Here is a 25,842-nt window from a genome sequence, read left to right as displayed (position 1 = left end):
GAATGGTGAGCCTACCATTTTCATTCAGGATTAGATGGTAGCATTTTTTATAATAATATTATTTCTGCTGTTCAGTCAGGATGCATGTTGTGGTATTGTTTTTCCTTCCTCATCACATTAAAAGATGTTTTTGAACTTACATTTCAACTAACAAGTACTATGTATCAGTCTACTGACATCTCAGTGGATTTTGATTTGTAATCATGGTTGTAGGACAATAAAGACACTGATCAATGTAAATATTGATTGACTTAATATAAAGAAGTCATCAGTATGCTACTTATAAAGAGATTTGCCTTATATAGAGAGGGTTATTGAAATTTGGGATTTATAAAAAAACAATTTATTGCATGCTTACTTGCTTTACTTATATTAGTTTTGTTTGCTTACAATAGGTTTTGTTTACTTACAATAGGTTTAGTTTAATTATACATTTTAATAGTGCAGTTATTTCAAAACACTTTCACTGCACAATGACATTTAAATTGACCGTGTTTAATTTCCTTTCTCTTTACTTTATAAAAATATTAAATGATACTGAATTCAGTGTTGATTCTCTGCACTCCATTTTTTTTTTAAGCTTAGCACATCACTGTTTACTGTTTTCAAGAGTATAGTCTTCTACTGCATTTGGGCAAAAGAGTAATCACCATTTTTTGGACTGTGACTATTGCTTTATAGGAGCTTTGCAACATTCCCATTTCCTCCAGTTGGGTAGCATAAGAAGCAAAACAAGCACCAATTTGAAAACTGAGCACCAATACCATCTTTGAGGGTGGGCAGGAGGGTGTATAGTCTGCCTCAATGTAATATAATTTTATCAGGCAGATATTTTCTTGCTTGTATATTACTGTGTACACAAGCAGTGAAATCAGCCACAAAAGGCACTTCCAAATCTTTAACCAGGAGTTTGCCAACTATTCTTGTTTTATTGGAGAGAATCACAGTGAGAGTGGTAGCTATGGTATTTATGGTATTAATGAGTTATTGTGGTGGTTGTTCAGTCACTAAGTTGTGTCCCAGTCTTTGAAACCCCAAGAACTGAAGCACACCAGGTTTCCCTGTCCTTCAGTATCTCTGGAATTTGCTCAAACTCATGTGCATTGAGTTGGTGATGCCATCCATCCAACCATCTCATCCTCCATTGCCCCTTCTCCTCCTTCCCTCAATCTTTGCCAGCATTGGGGTCTTTTCCAATAAATAGCCTCTTTGCATCAGGTTGTCAAAGTACTGGAGCTTCAGCTTCAGCATCAGTCTTTCCAGTGAATATTCAGAGTTGACTTCCTTTAGTATTGATGGTTTGTTTAGGATTGATGGTTTGATCTCCTTGCTATCCAATAATGAGTAAGTGTCCATTACTGGTAAGGTCTTATGCTGGGTGCTTTGAATGGATTATCTTTAATGACAGTCTTACAAGGTAGCTATTATTACTTTCACCCCTGTTTTACAGCTGAGGGGACTAAAACACAGAAATTGAATAATTGCTGATCTTACAAACTTTGGAATGGTTGGAGAGATGTCAGAATGTGACCTTAGTCTTTGTTACTTTAAAGACCCAGGTGGTGCTAGTGATAAAGAATCTGCCTGCAAGCATGTGAAGGGGGAGAGAGAGAGAGAGAGAGAGAGAGAGATTCTCTTTTAATTCATGACAATATATATATAAAGCTTTTAGAATAATGCTTACAAAATAGCCCTTTATATAGAAGCACTGTATTCATATTAATTACTATTTCCCCTAAGTCACTTATTTGAAGATGTTATTTTTTTCTTCTTTCCAGCAGGTAGTAGTAGCTTTAGAGGATCAGAAGCTTGATCATAGAAGCCCTGCTCTGACCTTAGGTCTATAATCAAGTTAATGAGCTTGAATACAAGAGTGTATATAAAAGAAACAGGCAGCTCTGGTGCCCTCCCCTAATTGCTCCCTTCCTGCTCCTACACACACATGCTATTTCTCAGCTAAATATTTTAGTTGTATAGAAAAAGCAGTTCCCAAGTGAATAGCTGATTTAATTCTGATAAACTCTTATCATTTTGTAATATAGATTTCCGTTTTCTTTTAGTAATCCTAAAACTACAGGGATGTAAAATGAATTAAATTTATAGCTGACTTCAGTTTGCCTTTCTTTTGAAACCTTTAAAATCATGAACTCATTTGTATCTGCTTCAACTGTGTTTTTAGTTTTAATTTAGATTGGATTAAATGGTCTATTATTTATTTGAGGATAATCTCAGAATTTAGCATGGCATTTCCATTTGCAGAGTCACATTTACGAATGTGGATTCTTCCTGTCTCTTGTCTCTGGGTCTCATTTTTTCTCTCATGGACATCTCCCAAGCTTCTCCCAGGAGGACCTGCTGTGGCCCCCACACTAATTAGCTCTGCCTGAAAGCTCCATACTGCTGAGTGTTATCCCCTGGGCTTTGAGACAGTATTTCTGGCCAGTCAGCATCTGGATGAAGTGAGTTGTTGTAGAAAAGAGAGTGGGGAGCTAAAGGCTGGTCACATCCCAGGTCACATCTGAGTCCTTGGGACAGCCTCCATGTGTGGGTTCTTGACTTTATACAGGAAAGAATTCAAGAGTGAGCCATAGTAAAGAGAAAGAAGGTCTACTCAGGGAGGAAACATACTCTATAGACAGAATGTGGGCCATCTCAGATTGAAAAAGGTTAACGAGAGGCCCCAGAATACGGGATTGCCAGTTTTTATAGGGGTGGGTAATTTCACAGACTACGTGGGCTTCCCAGGTGCAGCTTGTGGTCCACTTGGTGAAGAATCCGCCTGCAATGAGGGAGACCTGGGTTTGATCCCTGGGTTGGGAAGATCCCCTGGAGAAGGGAAAGGCTACCCACTCCCGTATTCTGGCCTGGAGAATGCCATGGACTGTGTAGTCCATGGAGTTACAAACAGTCAGACATGACTGAGCATGCATGCAATGCAATTTCATAGGCTAATGAGTAGGAAGAAAATTCCATTGTTTTGGGAAAGAGTGGGACTTTCCAGAAATTGGGCCACCACCCACTTTTGATGTTTTCTGGTCATCCTTGGAATCTTTAGGATTCCCAGGTGGCTCAGTGGGTAAAGAACCTGCCTGCCAGTGCAGGAGACATAATGAGATGAGAGTTCAATCCCTGTGTCGGGAGGATCCCCTGGAGGAGGGCATGGCAATCCACTCTAGTATTCTTGCCTGGAGAATCCCATGGACAGAGGAGCCTGGCAAGCTGTGGTCCATAGGGTCAGAAAGAGTCAGACAGGACTGAAGCTACTGAGCATGCATGTTAGAACCATCGGGGGCCTGGAGTGTGTTACAGTGAGCTTATACTGAGGCTCAAGGTCAAGTAGAAGTTGAATTGGCCATTGGACCTAGTTGGTTCTAATCAGTTTATGCTGTGTCCTCTGGCTATGTTATTCTTTTAAATGTTGTACTTTGCCCCCTTCCTGTTTCATGGTCACTCTCTGTATGAAAATCAATTTAATTAGGCATGTTTACTCCACAAGCTGGAAGGAGGTGTGACTCTCCTATTAGGACCCTTTCTTTTTTCCTGAGAAGACCCCTGCCTGAATAGTCCACTCTTACCCAAGCGGTGGCTCGTAGCAATTTAACCTGAAAAATTTGAGATCAACAGTGTAGCTCCCTAGGGTTCACCTGCAGAAAAGAATCTCTCCCTTCCTTGAATAAGTGGATCCCTTCCTTGAATAAGTAGATCCTTTCCAGCAGCAATTGATTTATCCATTAACAATACCATTTGCACTTACATCTAGTCTTTAGGGTGACCTTCTCAACATTTCAGTAGATTCACCTTGGTATATAATGTTTTTTTCTGGCTGCGCTCTACAGAGTGAGAATGAAGTAGCTTTCTCCCCACCACACAGATATCTGCTTAGTCTTTTTTTAGGGACAAGGAATAGCCCTAGAGGATATTTATGTAAGCATGTGGACCATTGGATTGAATATGTATCTCTTCACTTGATCTTAGCCAAAAGGCAGAAAAGCAATGAATATGTATCTCTTAATTGCCAACCTCTACCTTAAAGTTTATTTAGGCCTACTAGAGCCATCAGTTCAGTTCAGTTCAGCCGCTCAGTCATGTCCGACTCTTTGCGACCCCATGAATCGCAGAATGCCAGGCCTCCCTGTCCATCACCAACTTCTGGAGTTTACTCAAACTCATGTCCATCGAGTCGGCCAAGCCATCCAGCCATCTCTTCCTCTTGCCATCCCCTTCTCTTCCTGCCCCCAATCCCTCCCAGCATCAGGATATTTTCCAATGAGTCAACTCTTTGCATGAGGTGGCCAAAGTATTGGAGTTTCAGCTTTAGCGTCAGTCCTTCCAATGAACACCCAGGCCTGATCTCCTTTAGAATGGACTGGTTGGATCTACATGCAGTCCAAGGAACTCTCAAGAATCTTCTCCAACACCAAAGTTCAAAGCATCAATTCTTCGGTGTCATACATCTTGACAATTCACCAGTATCATAATAAAACATTTTTAATCTTCTCCCATGCTGTTGTTATATTTCAAGCTATTTGTGCCTAGGCATAAAGACTAAGCTGTGCAACTGTGTCATATACATATCATAGATGGTAGCCTCTTTAAAAGATCTAGCCACACAATATATTTCCTTACACACCCACATTTCCTAAGTACAAAAAGGAGGGTTTAAATAACTACAACACTGAGGGAATTATATTATCTTTTTATCTGCCTGTAAAATGATGAGAGGGAGTGAAATGAAAGTCGCTCAGTCGTGTCTGACTCTTTGTGACTCCATGGACTATACAGTCCATGGAATTCTCCAGGCCATAATACTGGAGTGGGTAGCAGTTCCCTTCGCCAGGGGATCTTCCCAACCCAGGGATTGAACCCAGGTCTCCCGCATTGCAGGCGGATTCTTTACCAGCTGAGTCACAAGGGTAGCCCAAGAATACTGGAGTTGGGAGCTATTTCCTTCTCCAGGGGATCTTCCTGACCCAAGAATCGATCCTGGGTCTCCTGCATTCCAGGCGATTATTTACCAACTGAGCTATCAGAGAAGCCTTAAAATTATGAGAAGTATATCTTATTTTCCCTCATATCTTGGGATAAATGCTAGGAGGCACAGACTTTCATTGAAATAATTGACTATTTGAGCTTAGTTTTGATGGGCAGATGATAATTAATCATTTTGTAAATAAAATATTGACTGTATTGTGTCATCCTAAGTTGATTCATTGGTCATATGAACTCTTCTGGTTTATCAAAACATTGGTACCCCTGTGTATGCTCTGCTGCGTAAAGCTCCATTATGGTTTTTCCTAGTTCTCTGTACCATAGGTAGATATCCACCCCATGACCATGGGGCCTGTCTCATGTAGTTAATGACCTCCCTTTGTTTCCCACTCCTGGAGTCCCTTTGTGCAAATATGTACCAGTCCATTGTGGTGGGTCTGTATTCACCACTACCTCCAACTCCTCAATGGTTTCCATACATATCGCATGTGTGTGCTCGGTCGTGTCCTATTCTTTGGGATCCTACACTGTATACTGTCAGGCTCCCCTGATCGTGAAATTTTCCAGGCAAGAAAACTGGAGTGGGTTGCCATTTTCTCCTCCAGGGAATCTTCCTGACCCAGGGATCAAACTTTCATCTCCTGCATATCCTGCATTGCTGGTAAATACTACCTTTGAGCCATCAGGGAAACTCTTCCATATATAATTAATCCCCAAATCCTTGATTCTCTCCCTTGTCTCTTCCTGTTTCCCTTCATCATCTCGTTGATACAGATCTTATCTCTGGATCCCATTCCTATGTTTCTGGTCTATGTCCTCATCTGCTCTCTCAGATTGTAACTGTATTTGCCTATTTTCTCTGCACAAGTCTTGACCCCTCCAGCTTATTTTACATAATGTGGCCAAAATAAAAATCTGTGAAGTCATCTCCTCCTGAGGCCACAGTCCAAATCTCTTGCCCAGTGTCCCAGGCCCTGGCGCCTCTCTTGCCTACAGTCCTCACTCACTGCGAGCTTCAGGTGATTGCGTTTCCCTGGGCTCAGCGCCCTCCTCCAAGTCCTGGAGCCTCCTGGTGTTCACAGTGCCTTAGGCGCCCTGCCCACCTTCATCTTCCAGGTGAACACATCTTGGCTTTTCAAAGGCCATCAGTATTGACAGCTTTTCCCCCAGCCTCACACTAAATGAGTTAATCGCTTCCTCCTCCTTTTCTGCCTTCATTCTTGGTCATATGTCTATGATGGCGTGTAATCTCTGTATTTTAAGTATGTATTTACGATGTGTGTCCTGGTTAGACTGAACTCCCTGGGCCCAGGGCATTCTTAGTCACCTTTGCATTTCCAGACTCTGGTACAGAATTTTTACCAGTGTGTGCCTAATAAATATTTGCTGAATTGGTTCAATTGTCTCCTAAGTGTTCTCTGTATTATAGAATGACATCCACCTGCCAATGCAGGAGACTTGGGTTAGATCCCTGGGGTTGGGAATATCCCCTGGAGGGGGGCATGGCAACCTACTCCAGTATTCTTGCCTGGGGAATCCCATGGACAGAGGAGCCTGACGGGCTTGTATCCCTAGGGTTGCAAAGAGTCGGACACAACTGAGTGACTGAGCATGCATGCATGGACTATCTCTGTAGTCTGTTATTGTCTATTTAACTCAATTAAGAGAACCGAGTTCATTAGGTCAAAGTCTTTAGTTTCATTCCCCTCTGGAGCTGTTAGCTTTATTCTTCAGCTGTCAGAAACCAACTAGCCTAGTAAATACCACTGGTTTCAAGGGACTTGGAGAGTGAGAATGATTCAGGTCGGGCAAATTCATCTCAACTCTTAGACAAACTGAATCAAACATATTCCTTATTGATGCTAAAAACATAATTTCACACTTGGGTCTTGTTCACAGCACCTGTCTGGGGGCACTAAGGGGTCTGACTTGAAAATCTCAGCTTCACTGAGGGAGCTGGTACCACCTGACCAGGGTGGTTTTGCAGTGAGAGCTCTGATTACCCCTCCACAGATCTTAGTGACTGCCGGCCTCTGAGCTTCCTGTCTACCCACGTGTGTCTCCGTGTCTGTCTTCCAGGTGAGACCATGCGCATCGCTTCTTCGGAATTTGCAGATGACCCCTGCTCGTCGGTGAAGCGCGGAACCATGGTACGGGCGGCACGGGCTCTGCTGTCTGCTGTGACCCGCTTGCTCATCCTGGCGGACATGGCGGACGTCATGAGGCTTTTGTCTCATCTGAAAATTGTACGTATGTAGAACTTATCAAAATATGCTTTATGTGGATGGTGGTGTTGACCGTGGGTAGTACTGTGCTGACCTGGACTGACAATCACTGCTCACAGGGTCACTTGGTTACTCACCCAAGTGGTATGCCCTTAATTTTTCTAATACTCAATTTATACTCAATAATATATTTTTCAAAGATACAGATTATTTACTTGAATTGTCTTCTCTCAAAACATGGAGTTTAAATCTCCCCTTACTTCCTGGAGTACAAAACTGTGCATCTTTCAGGCTTCAGAGGCCTTGTGTAGGGTGCCCACCTTGGTCTTGTCTTGAGATTCAGAGCGGTGCTGGTCCCTGTAGTAATTCAGGCCAGGCCAGCCCTTCTAGGGGCTTCCCTGATGGCACAGTGGTAAAGAACCTGCCTGCCAGTGTGTAAAACACAGGAGACTGGTGTTCGATCCCTGGGTCAGGAAGTTCCCCTGGGGGAGGAAAAGGCAATCCACTCCAGTATCTGTGCCTGGACAATTCCATGGGCAGAGGAGCCTGGTGGGCTACAGTCTGTGGGGCTGCAGAGAGTCGGACATGACTGAGTGATGGGACACACACGCAGCTCTTCTAGGCAGCTGGCCACTTGACCACTTCTGCCCACCTTAATATAGATCCTGTTACATTCTATTTTGTTAACTGCTCTATCATTGCCCTTTTATAGAATTATGTACTTTGAACCTCCCTTAGTCTGGCAATACAAAGAAGCCACTGTTTACTAAAGTCAATCTTGCTGCATCAGTTTTCATCTCACACACCTGGACTGGGTCTCTGTGTGCACATGTGCCCCACCAACCCCATCATATGTTCCTTGCTTGTCAGGATTCTTCCCAATGCAGGAACTGAACCCAGGCAGGCAGATTCTTTATCAGCTGAGCCACCAGGGAAGTCCAAGAATAGTGGAGTGGGTAGCCTATCCCTTCTCCAGGAGATCTTCCCGACCCAGGAATTGAACCGGGGTCTCCTGCATTGCAGGCGATTCTTTACCAACTGAAGCCTATGTGTATATATAATGTAAAAAATAAAACCTCAGGTTTCAAACACCTCATCTGTTGATATGAGGGCTAATGACAGTGCAGCCCTCAGAGCCGCGGGGAGCTCTCAACAGAGAAATTCCTGTGATGCATTTATCACAGAGTCTGGTGCAAAGTAAGTGTCTGGTCAGTGGCGCCTGTCACCACTGTCAGATTCCAGAACCACTCTCAGGCCCTATTCCTGCAGCCCCACCTGAGTTATGTGGGGCTTTTAGTCATCTGTTAGGCTACAGATGACTTTGTTCTCAAATGTGTTGAAGAAAAAATTTTCTTACCTTTCTCTTACAACCTGCCTAGTCTTCAAAAGCCACATTGTAAGAAGAATCTTTCCCCAGAGGGACCGTCTTCTTTTACAAGGAGAACAGGACTGGACCTAAGGAAATTAACTTTACATCTTATATGTTAGCATTCTCTGTGCTGGGATTCCCAGGTGGTTCAATGGTAAAAAACCTGCCTGCCAGTGCAGGGGATGCAGGAGACATGAATTTAATTCCTGGCTTGGGAGGATCCCCTGGAGGAGGGTCCACTCCAGTATTCTTTCCTGGAAAGTCTTATGGACAGAGGAGCCTGGCAGGCTACAATCCATGGAGTCGCAAAGAGTTGAACAAGACTGAACACGCATGCATGCACGTTCTGTGGAAAGCCATTTCTGCCCCTTCTGGGGAGTGATGAAAGCTAAAAAATATACTCTCCTTGAACGGCCCACACGTGGCTGGTGCTCATGAAGTCTGGGTCTGTAGAGTGCTGCATGGCACCAGTTGATGCCTGGAATACTGCCTTTCATCCATCTGTTTTGACCAGTGCTGTCGCTGGTAGTATCACACTGCAGCCTGTCCTAATGTAGAGTCAATTATATCCTCTTCCCAACACAGCAGATTAAGAGAAGTTAAAAAAAAAAAAAAAAAAAAAAGATTTAGCACAAAATATGGAAAGGTCAACCCAGCAATATTAAGTAGTCCTGTCAGACTGTCAGCAATAAAATTAAAAATGATTGTAAGACTAAATAACACATTTGTTGTACTCAGAGTATAACCTCTGCAGGGGACAGTAGTGGTGGAATGGTGCCCTCTTGTGGCGTCCTTGGGGAACTGCAGATTCTGGTGTTCTCACTGTTGTCATATGATGGGACTAGTGCTCCAACCAGGTAAAAAAGACAATGTGTCAACAATTAATTGCAAATAGACATAGTATACAATTCTACTTAGCATTTTTGTTTTTTCCATAGAAGCACATCCTCTCATAAACAAATTTGTCTGCTGGCATCTATTTATTTTTTTTTAACTTAGATGAGGGTCTTCCCAGGTGTCTTAAGTGGTAAAGAACACACTTGCAAATGCAGGAGACACAGAAGATGTGGGTTTGATCCCTGGGTTGAGAAGATCTCCTAGAGAAGAAAAAGGCAACCCATTCCAGTATTCTTGTCTGGGAAATCCTCATGGACAGAGGAGCCTGGTGGGCTGCAGTCCATGGAGTCGCAGAGAGTCAGACATGACTGAGCGACTGAGCACCCACGTGAGATGAAGGAAATAGCATTACCTATTTTGATGGAGCAGGTTAGAAATGATCATTTATAATGTTATCAAGGTTTCCTCCAAACAAAAGTGAATTTCTTTACCAAATGGATGATAGAACATAGATGGGCAAAAGAGTGTCAGATGATTCCTAATGATAATAAAGTAGTAAGCTGATTTTCTGTTGGATCTTAAGATTAATTACTATGCTATAGGGAGTCCTGTAGCTTCCTGCCATGTTAACCACTGCATAGCTATTTTACCTTTGAGCATTACAGATAATATTTTACTTTTTATCTTTTAGGCCATGTGCCAAAACTTTATTGCTGTTCTTTCCAGATATTGATCTATTTTCTTGTTTCTGAGGAACTTACAGGAACATGGACAGAATTGCCTTCTTATCAGAAACATATTTCCATGTTTTTGCATCAATAATTCACTGAGTAGATGAAAGAGAGTCCATTTATTCTCCTAAAATGCCTGCCTTCATTTTCTGTCCCATACCCTGTAGGTAATTGTTGGCAAATTGAGTAATCCTGAGTAAATCATTCAAATCAAGTAAAGAACTGGGAATTCTACAGAGACGGTGTGATTGGCAGAGTATAGGTTTTTACATTCTGCTGCCTTAAAATTACATTTGTAAACTTAAGTTTTTATTCTGGTATAGTTCATCTTTTCATATAACCGGGCCTCCCTGGTGGCACTAATGATAAAGAACCCGCCTGCCAGTGAAGGAGACATCAGAGACACGGGTTCGATCCCTGGGTCAGAAAGATCCCCTGGAGGAGGGCCTGGCAACCCTCTCCAGTATTCTTGTCTGGAAAGTCCCATGGACAGAGGAGCCTGGCGGGCTACAGTCCATGGGGTTGCAGAGTCAGACATGACTGTGAAGCAGCTTAGCACACACACATAGGCATTCTAACTGCTCAGATATGAAGCTAGTTGCTTTATTTTGTAAGTATTCATGTGTGCTTTAATATTGAGCTCTCTTGAATATACTTTATAAAAGATTCGATAGGGCTGTCAAAGGTTTTTGCTACTGTAGTTATTTTGAATTCAAGAAGTTACTGATGAAATAGTGAGTGACATAGAGTTCAAAGCGGAGTTACCGCCAAAGTGGGAATTTGATGTTCCTGAGTGAAGCTAAAAGAATCATTTGCACATCAGACATCATTAAAAACTACTGAACTATAATCACTTGTATTGTTGAAGTTGCTGGTGAGTGATTCCCTGCAGACACCTGGTGTATCCTGTAATCAGCTGATATTGTCAGTGTGTTAGGCTGAGACGTGACACTTCACACTTGGAAAGGAGTTTCGCATTTCAATCAGTGATCCAGAAGAGCGATATTTATTTTCCCTAGTCTCCGAATGAATGTAATCAGATTCTATTGTTCGGTTCTTGGCGTTGGTGGTGACATTACACACAGACTCACCTAGACATGTATATGTCAGAGGAGACAATCGCTTTTTTCTGTACTCGAGCTGAGTCCTTGAATAATGATGTTCTCAATTGTCTCAGAACTTCTCCCTGGAAAGCCAACAGCAATATAGAATACACAACCCTTTAGTCAACTTCTCAGAAAATTCAGGTTATCTTTGAGACTACCAGGGGCCAAATATAATGCTGCCGCCCAGTTGTTTTGGGGGTAGGTTTAATATTACCTATACTTTTTGTAACATTATCATCAAATGGACTAGAGAATCCCCAATAACATTATTTCTCAATAGTCTTATGTTTCTTTCTGCAGTTCTCATATGGTTTACAATTTTTTTTGATTATAGTATGGTTGATTTACAATGTTGCAGTAATTTATGCTGCACATAATGTGGCTCTTATGTTTGAATAACAGCAAGCAATTAGTATAAAATATCCTTGTCTCTAATTATAAATGTAGAAATTACTGCCCATATTCTTAGCATACCTTTTTCATCAGAGCTGTCATAGCATTAACTTCATATAGCTGGGTTGTTTAGAATTTATTTATTTAGTTATCCTTTCGAGAGATACTTATTGGATGCCTACTGTGTGCAGAACATTGTGCCACAATACATAACTTCCAAGGTAAATAAGACTCAGCTCCTGCCTTTAAAACTTTATAGGCTGGTGGTGGGGGAGACAGTAAGAAAGAGTACAGTGCATGTTGGGAAAATTGTGCATATTGCTATGGTCTCATCTGGAAGGAAAATACAATAATTAGGAAGTTTTCCATTTTTAAAACATAAACCCAACCCAACTTAGTCTTTCAAAAAGGAAATATATTGACTCACCAAACTAAAAATCCAGAGGCAGTTGGCTTCAGGCAGAGCTTGATCAAGGTATAAACATGTGACAAGGACTAGTTTCTATGTTTTCTCAGGAAGAACACTCTTCTCTGTAGGCCCTTTTCTCATGATCTCAAGGTAGCTATAAAACATTCTCACGATTACATGCTTCTAGACTAGAGGTAGCAAAAAAGAAGAAATTCTGTTCCTTAGAAGCTCTAATAAAGGTTCCACAAGCTTGTTGGTTCTGTCGGCCTCTAAATCAGATACATATCTCTGAGTTAATTATTTAGAGGGGAAACGGGACATGCTGATTTCTGAGTTTGGTCAACACTGTTCCTTTCCCTCACCATACCCACAAGCCAAGGATGAGATCAGTTCAACCAAATGTATTGTTGGGAAATTCAGGATAATATGAAGAAGGGCAATGTGGTTGGGAAAGACAGGACTTAGGAATGGGTCGCAGTGAACAGAATGAGACTTGTGTTTTCCTGAATCAGCTGCTTGAACCAGATTGAACAGGCTGGGGTCACAAGCCCAAGCTTGAAGCTGAGAGCTAGGAGTTGAGAGTATGGAAAGAGGCTGTGAAGAGTGGAAATGAAAGTGTCAGTCGCTCAGACATGTCTGACTGTTTGTGAACCCATGGACTGTCGCCCATCAGGCTCTTCTGTCCATGAAATTCTCCAGGCAAGAATACCGGAGTGCGTTGCCATTTCCTTCTCCAGGGGATCTTCCTAACCCAGGCATCAAACCTGGGTCTCCTTCATTGCAGGCAGATTCTTTACCACCTGGGCCACCAGGGAACCCCCTGGAAAGAGGTTGGCCCACATCAAAGAGTAGAGGAGGCATCATTCTGTCCAATAGTGAGAGTGAAGCATCACAGTAATTTGAGCACGGAAAGTTTAACGTGAATAGTTATTAGCTCTGATAGAGTAACAAGGGATTGACTAGGAAGAATGCTTAGGAGTATAGGAATGGCAGATGGAAGGAGCCCTTGAGAGAGAGCCCACCCACATCAGGACCAGGATCCAGATGTTCCTGGATCACTGGATTATAGAAGGGATACTGAGGTGCCACACAAGCCAATGAAACTTGCTAGAAATCTGCCCTTTAGGGAGTCAAGAAAAAAACTGCTCATGAAGAGATGTCTTTCTGGAGACACTGTACTACAGAATCACCCCTGGGGGCACCTGGTGTTGGAGATGCTGCCCCTGCTGCTGCCTCTGTCCAGGGAGCCCTCCAGGACCAGCAAACAAAACCCCTTCCTCCTCTGTCGCCTATCTGGCACATTCTCCCTACAAAACTTAACAAAGGAACAATTATTAAAGGGCTCAGCCATGTGTTCACAGAGCAGGCAGAAAGCATGAATTGGGATTTGATAACCAGCCCAAGAAGAGAGTGGTTTACTGCTCACAGCTGGGGTGTTCTTACATAAGAGGGGAGATGGATTCAGGTGGGGCAAAAAGTTTTACCTACACAGAGCTTCACAAACCGAGGGCAGAACAAAGACATGAGAGTGAGGCAAAAATTTGGAGTATTCACAAGAATAGGGTTGATTCGTAGTTGGAGCAGAGAGGGTTAGGTGGGAGGGGCAGTCAGAGAGAGATGTAGGGTGGGGAGCCTCTTGATTATCGTAATTAGTTTGGAATCTGCCAAAATTGAGGGCAAGAGGAGAAGGGAGTGGCAGAAGATGAGATGGTTGGATGGCATCACCGACTCAATGGACATGAGTTTGAGCAAGCTCTGGGAGATGGTGATGGACAGGGAAGCCTGGCAAGGTACAGTTCATGGGGTCACAAGAAGTCAGACATGGCTTAGTGACTGAACAACAAATTTGTTTAGATTCTGTTTATAGATTATGGGGAGCAATTGAGTAGTCCTATACAATAAAATCAAATTCCTGATTTAGACAAATACTTTTGGTAGCAGTATGGAGAAGGAATTAGAAGGGTGAGCCCAATCAAGGAGACAGATTGAGAGATGTTTTACCTGACCCAGGCCAGTGAATGCAAGGAAAGCTGAGTGCAGACAGTGGCTGTGTGAACAGTAAGGGGATAGATTTTATAGAAATTAAAGAGATAGAAGCATTAGAACCTGGAGACTGATCAGATGGGGCAGGACTCTTAAAGAATCTTCATTATCAGTATGATCCAGACCCAGACTCCAGCAGCTTTATGAACCCATCCTTTCTGGGAAATTGAGGTGGCCCAACTCAGGAGTTCAAAGAATGTGTTCTGGAGCAAAGTACCTGGGTTCAAACCCAGATTACCTGAGATTTGCTATGAGACGGATCAGGCTGGCTATGTCACCCCTCTGGCCTCAGTTCTCCTTTGTAAAGCAGAAACAAGAGAAGTATTAACTTCAAAGACCTATTTTGGGGGACTAAATTAGGTACATGTAAACCATTTGGAACATTGTCTGGTGCATTAATGGAAAAAGCAAGAGCGTTCCAGAAAAACATCTATTTCTGCTTTATTGACTATGCCAGAGCCTTTGACTGTGTGGATCACAAGAAACTGTGGAAAATTCGGAAAAAGATGGGAATAGCAGACCACCTGACCTATCTCTTGAGAAACCTATATGCAGGTCAGGAAGCAACAGTTAGAATTGGACATGGAACAACGGACTGGTTCCAAATAGGAAAAGGAGTACATCAAGGCTGTATATTGTCACCCTGCTTATTTAAATTATTTGCAGAGTACATCATGAAAAACGCTGAGCTGGAAGAGGCACAAGCTGGAATCAAGATTGCCAGGAGAAATATCAATAACCTCAGATATGCAGATGACACCACCCTTATGGCAGAAAGTGAAGAGGAATTACAAAGCCTCTTGATGAAAGTGGAAGAGGAGAGTGAAAAAGTTGGCTTAAAGCTCAACATTCAGAAAACTAAGATCATGGCATCTGGTCCCATCACTTCATGGGAAATAGATGGGGAAACAGTGTCAGACTTTATTTTTTTGGGCTCCAAAATCACTGCAGATGGTGACTGCAGCTATGAAATTAAAAGACGCTTACTCCTTGGAAGGAAAGATATGACCAACCTAGATAGCATATTGAAAAGCAGAGATACTAACTTTGCCAACAAAGGTCCATCTAGTCAAGGCTATGGTTTTTCCAGTCATCATGTATGGATGTGAGAGTTGGACTGTGAAGAAAGCTGAGTGCCAAAGAATTGATGCTTTTGAACTGTGGTGTTGGAGACGACTCTTGAGAGTCCCTTGGACTGCAAAGAGACCCAACCAGTCCATCCTAAGGGAGATCAGTCCTGGGTATTCATTGGCAGGACTGATGCTGAAGCTGAAACTCCAATACTTTGGCCACCTTATGCAAAGAGTTGACTCATTGGAAAAGACCCTGATGCTGGGAGGGATTTGGGGCATGAGGAGAAGGGGACGACAGAGGATGAGATGGCTGGATGGCATCACTGACTCAATGGACATAAGTCTCAGTGAACTCTGGGAGTTGGTGATGGACAGGGAGACCTGGCGTGCTGTGATTCACGGGGTTGCAAGGAGTAAAACACGACTGAGTGACTGAACCGAACTGAACTGATGCATCAATAAGTAATCAGTGAAACTGACTATTGTCGTTTTTCTTACACAAGCTGAAAATAACTTGGGAAATGTATCAAGCTGTATTATTGTTGTGTTTTGTAAAACATGGCACATTATGAATCAGTGACACTAGCATTTAATCATTCTCGCTTTCTGATCAAATCATTTTCTTCACTTGCTCACAGGGAAACAGAAAATTTAATCAAGAAGGCAGCTTATCTTTAGGAGGCAGAGAGATAAAGTATGATGATGCTGAGATATCAATGTCAAACCAGATTATATGATTCAACAAGTAGTTAAATATAGAATTCTATATTTGTTCAATCATTGACTTGGCCAACTCCCAATTCCAAGCTATTTAGGCTGGTGCAAAAGTAATTGCGGTTTTGCATTGTTGAACTTTGCCATTTGATATTGAAATATATTCTTACATAAATATGGTTATGTTGAAATGGAGCAGAAGGCTGTGGTCCTTACCACCACACCATGTTGTCTGCATGCCTTCTGCCTGTGGAAACTTAGTCAAAGAATAAGTTTAATCAGAGAAATGAGAAATGTTGAAAGAAAGGATAACAGTCAAAGGAGACTAAATAATAATAATTTAGTCATTAAGCATTGTCAAGGACCTTCTCAAGGTTCTTTCTCAAGGGCTATGGATAATATTCTGAGCCATATCCTGTGAGCTGTCTTATAGATACCAAACGCCAGGTGGAGAAGTTAACTACAGACAGACTCTACCCAGGACTTCAGTTCAGTTCAGTTAAGTTGCTTAGTTGTGTCTGACTCTTTTCAACCCCATGGACTGCAGCACACCAGGCCTCCCTGTCCATCACCAGCTCCCGGAGTTTATCCAAACTCATGTCCATTGAGTCGGTGATGCCATCCAACCATCTCATCCTCTGTCATCCTTCTCCTCCTGCCCTCAATCTTTCCCAGCATCAGGGTCTTTTCAGATGATCAGCTCTTCTTATATCAGATGGCCAAAGTATTGGAGTTTCAGCTTCAACATCAGTCCTTCCAATGATCACTCCGGACTAATCTCCTTTAGGATGGGCTGGATAGGTTCGGAAGTGTGTTTCGATATGAGAGCTTCTCAGTAGATACCTGTCACTCTGGAACTCTGAGTATGACGAAGTCTACCTTTACGCAGACAGACACTCTCACTGGTGTTGCTCTTCCAAGGAACTTCACTGAATTAGAAACAGAAATTCAGACGAGCATCTGGATTCTTCAGAGAAAAACAATAAGAAAATAAGTGATGTGTAACAAAGCAAAATAAATACTCCAAATTGGCCTGATTAAAAACCAACAAGAAGCCTGTTTTATATAAATATATATATAAAATAAGACAAATCCAAGATTTAGTTCCTTCTGAGATAATTATTTTGGTCTTCCCTGGGGCCAGGTTTTATGTCCTAAGAAAAGATTTACAACTCAAATAAGCAGTAGGAACAAATTAACTGCCAAGAGCTTCCTCTCAGTGATGCTGTTGATAGCCACGGTAAAATGATTATAAATCTATTAGTAAGGGAGACATCACTGATGTGTTGTTTTAAAAGTTTGAGATATGAGATTCTCATTAATCCATGAAAATGTTTAAATGAGCCATTTCATACTATAAAATGCCCTTTGACTCAAGTGCCTAAAAGACATCCTAACACACAACAGTTCTGTTTTCAATTATACTTCTCTTTTCCTTGAGTATAATTAAAGCCTGCATAGGAATTGGAAAAGACTAAAATTGGTGAATGAAATCATTTTGTGTTTTTACAAATAGAAAGGAAAAAAAAAAAGATGAAGAATCTCCATAGCTGATGAGAATGGAAACAATTTTATCTGGAGTCTAGATTGAGCTCCTTTCACCATTTTTAAAAATAACCTCCATTCTGGCTGTGACTCTTTCCTTAATGAAATGTTAGTCTGTTGGGAAAACTGAATGGTATTATAATATCTATGGAGGAAAGGATGTGATGATATCCATTATCACTTGTTTATATACACCGTTTTCTTCCTCCACCCAGTGAAACTTGGTGAGGAAGTTGGATTAGCAACCTTTGTGATTGTGTCCAATTTAAACAAATTGTGTATCTCTATCACTTGGTACTGTGTTAATCTATGACTTTTTCTAGCCACTTTAGTGGTCATTTGGATCCCCACATTCTCAACTATGAACTGTCTGTAGGTTGTCTTTTGATTCGGTCTAAACTACAAGAGGCAATTGGAATTCTGCAAGTAGGCCATACATTCTCTGTATTTTTATTACTCTTTCAGAGCTTTGTTGTTGTTCAGTCACTAAGTTGCGTCCGACTCTTTGTAACTTCATGGACTGCAGCATGCCAGGCTGCTCTGTCCTCCACTATCTCTCAGAGTTTGCTCAAATTCATGTCCATTGTGTCAGTGATGCTATGGAATCATTTTGTCCTCTGCCATCTCCTTCTCCTTTTGCCTTCAATGTTTCCCTGCATCAGGGTCTTTCCCAATGAGTTAGGCTGTTAGCATCAGGTGGCCAAAATATTAGATCTTTAGCGTCAGTCATGAATATTCAGGGTTGATTTCCTTTAGGATTGATCAGTGTGATCTCCTTGCTGTCCAAGGAACTCTAAAGAGTCTTCTCCAAACCACAATTTGAAAGCATCAATTCTTTGGCGCTCAGCCTTCTTTATGGTCCAACTCTCAGAGCTACCATCTCTCTCTCTCTCTTTTCCTGCTGCCTTTCTCAAAAGCCTGTACTAGTTGAGACCTCCCCACCAAACTCCCTTCAAAACTAAGAACTTGTGATTTTGCAAATATGGTTTCCATCTTGTGCCTTGTTCATTCAAGATTATGTTCTTGGTTATTTCCAGTGGCTGTTACTCTGTTCACCCTAGTTGATGCCTCCTAAAATGGCAACAAAACTTCAAATTCACTTACTTCTTGAGGCTAAGTGTTTTCTCCTTCATGGAATGGCAACGCATAATCACAGCTTAAAATTACAATCCCTAGGACTTCCTTAGTGATCCAATGCTTAAGAATCTTCCAACCAATATAGGGAACATGGGTTCAATCCCTGGTCTGAGAACTAAGATTCCACATTCCTTGAAGCAGCTAAGCCCATCTGCCACAAGTACTGAGCCCACATTTTAGAGCCCAAGAGCCGCAACTAGAGAGTAGACTCTGCTCAGCATAACAAGAGAAGTCTTGCCGGCAGCATTGAGGAGCCTGTGTGCCACAACCAAGACTCAGCATGCTGCTGCTGCTAAGTCGCTTCAGTCGTGTCTGACTCTGTGCGACCCCATAGATGGCAGCCTACCAGGCTGCCCCGTCCCTGGGATTCTCCAGGCAAGAATACTGGAGTGGGTTGCCATTTCCTGCTCCAATGCATAAAAGTGAAAAGTAAAAGTGAAAAATGAAAGTGAAGTCGCTTAGTCGTGTCTGACTCTTTGCGACCCCATGGACTGTAGCCTACCAGGCCCCTCCGTCCATGGGATTTTTCAGGCAAGAGTACTGGAGTGGGGTGCCATTTCCTTCTCCCAGCATAGCTATAAGTAAATAAATAAATGAAATAAAAATAAAATTACAATCCCTTTGCTGCAGATTTGGAGGTGATGCCAAGATGCAGATTTAAGCCATCTCAAGCTTTTTTGCAGCCCAGGAGTTCCTCCAGTTTTTGTTTACAAAACATTTCCTCCTGTGACGATTTCTGGTATTTGTTTTTAAATCCATATGTCTTCTTAAGTTTATTTTTCTTTATCTTTCTACTTGAAAGTAAAAGTCTGTATTCCTTATGTAAATCACAGCTCAAAATACAAACAATGTAGTGTTTTATATGATTTAGAAATTTAGCAATTATTATCTTTTATATAACAATTCCCAGGTGGTGTTAGTGGTAAAGAACCCTCCTGTCAATGCAAGAGACATAAGACACAGGTTCCATTCCAGGGTCAGAAGATCCCCTGGAGAAGGACATGGTGACCCACTCCAATATTGTTGCCTAGAGATTCCCATGGACAGAGGAGCCTGCCTCTCTACAGTCCATAGAGTTGCAAAGAGTAGGACATGACTGAAGTGACAGCATGCATACATCTTTTGTATAAAAAATAGTATGTAATTTTCTGATTATAAATGCTTGTTGGGGTACTTTTTTCCTATTATTTTATTTAAATATTAATGCCTATATTTTTTTTAACAAATAGTGTTTCTAACATGTTTAGCAATGTTGAAATTTGTTGTTGTTTATTTACTAAGTCATGTCCGAATCTTTTGCAACCCTTGGACTGTAGCCCACCAGGCTCCTCTCTGCATGGGATTTCCCAGGCAAGAATACTGGAGTGGGTTGCTACTTCCTTCTCTAGGGGGATCTTCCCCACCCAGGAATCAAACCAGCATCTTCTGTGCTGCAGACAGATTCTGTATCACTAAGCCACCAGTGAAGTCCAGTATTGAAATACTATCCAGTTATAAATATATTGGATTTTTTTGTTTGTCTGTTTCAGGTGGAGGAGGCCTTGGAAGCTGTCAAAAATGCTACAAATGAGCAAGACCTTGCAAATCGATTTAAAGAATTTGGAAAAGAGATGGTGAAACTTAACTACGTAGCTGCGAGAAGACAACAGGTAGGAAAAATTTTGGAAACCTCGGGGAGAAGACTTTGATGCTGAGAAAGACTGAGGGCAGGAGAAGAAGGGGGAGCAGAGGATGAGATGGTTGGATGGCATCACTGACTCGGTGGACATGAGTTTGTGCAAACTCCCAGAGATAGTGAAGGATGGGGATGCCTGGCGTGCTGCAGTTCATGGGGCTGCAAAAAGTCGGACACAACTGAGCGACTGAACAACAACAACAAGGGGAGAAAGCCAGTGAGTTTGCATAATCTTGCAGTTTTGTAGACCTGGACAATTCATCATCGACTGCATCAACCACTTGTCAGATCATCAAATACCCTAGGACCTATGATCACAAAGGCAGTTTCCTACTTGGGTCACATCTGGTCCCACTGTACACTGCTGGTGCTCCCAGTCCCCCTGGGGACTTACAGTTGATCACAGGCCACCTGCCTTACTGGTGGGGACCACCCTGCCAACCCCACCAGACTCTAACCTTTCTCTCTTTTTTTTAACCTTTATTTATTTTTTAATGTAAGAAATTGCATTAAAAATTGTAATTTGACACTCCCCCATTTTGCAAGATATCTAGAATAATATGTTGTGTGAATTTTTGCTGTACAGCAAAGTTATTGAGTTATACATATAGATACAGTTTTCAAAAATATTCTTTTCCATTATGCTTTAACTCTGGATATTGAACATAATTCCCAGTGCTAAACAGCAGGACCCTATTGTTTATCCATTCTGTATGTAAGGGTTGCATCTACTGACCCCAGACTCCTAATCCATTCCTCCCTATACCTCTCCCCCTTCACACCACGGGTCTGTTCTCGATGTCTGACCTGATTAAAATAAAAAATGTCAGACTGGTATGGCACTGTGGCCACTCCCTGGGCTCTTGGGCTTCAGTTTTTACCTCCCCACCCTGTGGACAGCACCATATATATACAACACCTCTCTCCCAAGTGTGCAGCATGCAGAGTAAAATTTTATGAAAGAGATTAAGAAAACATGAGGAAAAATAGAGGAAAGGCAGAGAGAGAGAGAGAGAGTGAAGGAAGAGAAAGGAAGAGAGAAGGAGAGCACAGGTATTGAGTCACGCCGAGGAAGGTGGGTGGCCTGGGTTTTCTCTGCCTCCCATTGTCCCAAGATCGCACCTCCATTTGGCCAGCTCTGTTTGTTCTATAGGTACCATTAGAATTGTGTGTTCCAAAGAGTGTATCTTTTTCTTTCTTCTTAGCAAATAGCATATTTAAATATGGGGAGATTTGTTAAAATCCTCTTCACCTGCCCTCTTGACTGCTCCCAGGATTTCTGGCAACTTCCAGTGATTTTTTTCTAATGTTCTCTATGACCAGCAGGAAAGTTCTAGCCAACATTTTGAGTGTTCATCTGTACCAAACAGAAGTAATACCTGGGTTACAAATCTGACCAAGATCTAGTCCCTTTCCCCAAAGAGCTTCTACTGCTTTGTGATGGGCACACAGGCATGATTTTGTTGTTGTTCGGTTGCTCAGTTGTGTCTGACTCTTTGCGACCCCATGGACTACAGCACACCAGGCTTCCCTGTCTTCCACTATTTCCCTGAGTTTGTATGATTTTAGTTCATGCGATTACTTTCAGGTATTTTGTTATCAACAGAATCCTTTGTTCAGGTGGAGTCTTGCTTGGTAGCCCATGATGTGTAGTGGGGTTAGGAGTGAAGTCACTCTGAAGCAAAGCTTTAAGGCCCAGAAGCTATTTATTTAGCTTGTTTCAATACCTGACCAAACAAAAAATTACATTGACTTTTAATTTCAGTGAACTTAGCAGGAGGCTGTGGAGAAAGGTGGGCGCCAGAACACTCAGAGTCTTGAGTGTTCTGATTTTATTGTAAGTAAGTAGCAAGTGGTTGAACAGTTCAGAGTTTGGTATCAAAGTCTCAGATGTACATTTTCATATTTTTCTAGATATGTTGCAAAGAAGGGGTAGTGTCAAAGAGGAGAGACTAGTTGGGGATGGGTGGGACTGAAGTCCACTAGATGAGTGACAGTTTTTGAAAAAACTTTGTCAAAAGTCCAGGCTCTTGTTCAACTCATCCAAAAGTTAGCTGGGTTAGGAACACAAAAGTGCAAAGGAAAAATAAACACACATTCTGAGGCTGAGAAGTAAAGAGAACAAAGTAGCAGTTTATTCAGGGCAGAAGCAAAAGTTAAGGAGAGGAGTGTGGGAGTCCTTTGGACCCAGTGATGCCCCACAGGGTTGTTGATTTGCCATTTATCTTGTAGCCCTTTGAATGGGTAGGGGTCTTTTTGATTAGGGATTGAACATTCACTGAGGGAAGAGCTGATGTATGTCCTGGATTGCACCAGCATGCATCAGCTCCTGGTCCTGGCATTTTTCTCCTGAAGCCACGCTACAGGTATTCTAAGAGCTGTTTTTTCCCTTTAAATTCTCCCGCGTCAGGCACCACACGTGGAAGGTCCTGCATTTATATTGTACCTGCTCCATGGTTTTCATGCTCAGAGTTTCTTGCTCAGATGCTGCAGAGTTTCTGTTTTAGTTGCCATTCCTTCATGCGTTGTGGTCTCATTAAGAGAAAAAAAAAAGTGTATTACTCAGCCATCAAAAAGAATACTTTGGAATCAGTTCTAATGAGGTGGATGAAACTGGAGCCGATTATACAGAATGAAGTAAGCCAGAAAGAAAAACACCAATACAGTATACTAACGCATATATATGGAATCTAGAAAGATGGTAATGATAACTCTGTATGCGAGACAGTGAAAGAAACACAGATGTATAGAACAGTCTTTTGGACTCTGTGGGAGAGGGAAGCGGGGATGATTTGGGAGAATGGCATTGAAACATGTATAATATCATATATGAAACGAATCGCCAGTCCAGGTTTTTGATGCAGGATACAGGATGCTTGGGGCTGGTGCACTGGGATGACCCAGAGGGATGGTATGGGGAGGGAGGTGGGAGAGGGGTTCAGGACTGGGAACATGTGTACACCCGTGGCGGATTCATGTTGATATATGGCAAAACCAATGTAATATTGTAAATTAATTAGCCTCCAATTAAAATAAATAAATTTAAATTAAAAAAAAGGAGGTGACTTTGTCTTCTGCCTAATGCCTACACTTGATGAGGCCATCCCGGGGCCCCGCCCTGTCCTTCCTGCCACAGAGATGGTCTCCTTTAGCATGGCAGCAGTAAAGATGGAGAAAAGCCTAGGGAGTCCAAATTTACATTGAAAATAGAACACTCAGGACCTGCTGTGGAATTGGCTATGGGAGCTTAGGGAGTGATGTGACCGGTTCACATCTGAGGTCCTGTCTCAGCAAATATGTACATGGTGGTGAATTTACTGAGATGGATGAAGACTGGAAAGCGGCCAGTCTTCTAGCAGTATCAAGTGGTATCAAGATATCATAGTTAAATACATTGATTTTGAGATTCTTATAAGATATCCATGTAGAACTGTCAAATAGCAGAGAGATGAGGGGAGATCAAACCTCATCAAATCATCAGCATGTAACTGATATTAAAATCCATGGGAATACTATGAGATACTCATCTCAGAAGGCCCATACATATGATTTATTTTTATCTCATTAACATCATTTTAACTAGTTGCTGTTTCAAACTCTTTCAAGAAAATTTAGAAAAGAAGGGAAAAAAAGGCACATGGCCATCTATCAGCCACAAAAACGTGGTACTAATATTTTGGTAGATTGCCTTTCAATTGCTTATCTTCATATTTTGACATTTATATTCATGCTATACATATAAGTATGCATGTTGTATTCTTCTTTTTATTTATATTACCCATTTTATTAGTTTATGGAAACTTCTTTTAATATCTACATAAAGAGTCCAGGGACTTCCTTGGTGGCTAGGTGGTAAACAATCTGCCTGCAATACAGGAGATATGGGTTCAATCCCTGGGTCGGGACGATCCTATGGAGAAGGGAATGTCTACCAACTCCAGTATCCTTGCTTAGAGAAATCCCTAGACAGAGGAGCCTGGGGGGCTACAGTCCATGGGGTCGCAAAGAATCAGACATGAATGAACAACTAACACTTTCACTTCATAAAGAGTCCATCACATGAGACCTTCAGTAGTTTACTTAACCAGTTCTTCATAACTCAGCATTTACATTGTTTACAGTTTTCTTCCATGTGATTAAAAGTGTTTCTAAAAATATCTTTATGGAAAGAATTTCCTAACTTCTATTTCTCACTTTCATATTTAGATTTTCTTATTAGTGTAGATATCCCAGAATGGACTATAAAATTTCTGGCCAGGCATTCTGGAAGTTAATTAAGACCCTTTATAACTTCCAATGGCACTGCCTAGATTGTCCAGTGTAAAGGATTCCCTCACATGTTGGTTCCCTATTTATCTGTGTTGAGCTTTAGGGCTAAAAATAAGTTGCCTCGGTTTAGAAATGTTGTTGACTGGCATTGATCCATTAGTCCCTAAGCAGAAGGGGATAGATTGCTCAATTGTTTACTGCTTTTTTAAAATAAATTTATATATTTCATTATTTTTAATTATTTGAGTGTTTGTTGCTGCTTGGGGACTTTCTCTAGTTGTTGTGAGCAGGGGCTACTCTTTGTTGCAGTTCACAGGCTTCTCATTCCGGTGACTTCTCTTGTTGCAGAGCACAGGCTTTAGGCACATGGGCTTTGGTAGTTGCAGCCCTGGGGCTCTAGGATATGTGGGCTTCAGTAGTTGTGGCACACAAGCTCAAAAGTTGTCACACATGGGCTCAGTTGCCCCACATCATGTGGAATCTTCCTGGATGGGGGATCGCACTCATGGCCCCTGCATTGGCAGCCAGATTCCTTTCCACGGGGCCACCAGGGAAGTCTGATTGTTTACTTCTTATTGTCAGTTTGTCTTACCAATCCTAGATATCAAATATAATGTGCTTGTCTCGGAATTATTTTGATGGAAAAAAAGAGAGGATGAGATTTACTGTTTCCAGGTCATCCATCTATTATGCACCAACTGAGCAAATAGGAATAGAACCCCAGTGGTTCAAATACCCTCTAATGATACATTTTGAAACTAGAGAAATTTTCTCCCAGACATGCTCAGCTGGCAGTCCTGCATGGCTCTGAGAGAACAGTATTGCCTTTAATATTTCTAAAAATACTGTGAACATTTTCTTAACAATACTCTTTAAAGCTGAAAATAAAGAGATTCCCCAGTGGTACTATTTTGACATCCAAAACTTAGAAAGCAAATCATCTGTGATCTATTTTCTTTATTATTCCCTAAACTAAAATGATAGATCTGCCATCAAAAGCGTTTTTTTTTTTTTAAACTGAACCCCATTCTGAAAATGATAATGAAGTGCCAGTGATGCAGTAAGCAAAATCAGACGAGTTTGATTTCCCATGTTTGTAATTGTAATTGATTATGGAGGCAGGCGCAGTGTCATAAGATTGAAGATTGGGTTTTCCATCTGCTGATAACTAACTGATCCATGCAAGCCACTTATTTTGTTGGTGGCTCAGGTTTTACAGTCTTGCAGCATTATTTATTGGATGCATTTTTATGAGCCAGACATTGTGCTATTGACTGAAGAACCACTGAACAAGATAGCTAGGGCTCTTTGCTCTCATTACACTTAC

General features: G+C 41.8%; 1 protein-coding gene across 5 annotated transcripts in view; it reads left to right on the top strand.

Moving 5' to 3' along the window:
• Positions 1-25,842, top strand: part of CTNNA2 (catenin alpha 2) — a 1,359,097-nt gene that overhangs the window by 440,765 nt on the left and 892,490 nt on the right. For all 5 annotated transcript variants that reach the window (XM_027555570.1, XM_027555573.1, XM_027555568.1 and 2 more), the window contains exons 4-5: positions 7,069-7,235; positions 20,101-20,220. In XM_027555570.1, the coding sequence (XP_027411371.1) occupies positions 7,069-7,235; positions 20,101-20,220 (287 nt within the window). The remainder of the gene's footprint in view (positions 1-7,068; positions 7,236-20,100; positions 20,221-25,842) is intronic.

This window comes from Bos indicus x Bos taurus, chromosome 11 (assembly GCF_003369695.1).
Source record: "Bos indicus x Bos taurus breed Angus x Brahman F1 hybrid chromosome 11, Bos_hybrid_MaternalHap_v2.0, whole genome shotgun sequence".
Taxonomy (NCBI): domain Eukaryota; kingdom Metazoa; phylum Chordata; class Mammalia; order Artiodactyla; family Bovidae; genus Bos; species Bos indicus x Bos taurus.
This window is presented reverse-complemented; position numbering and strand designations above follow the sequence as displayed.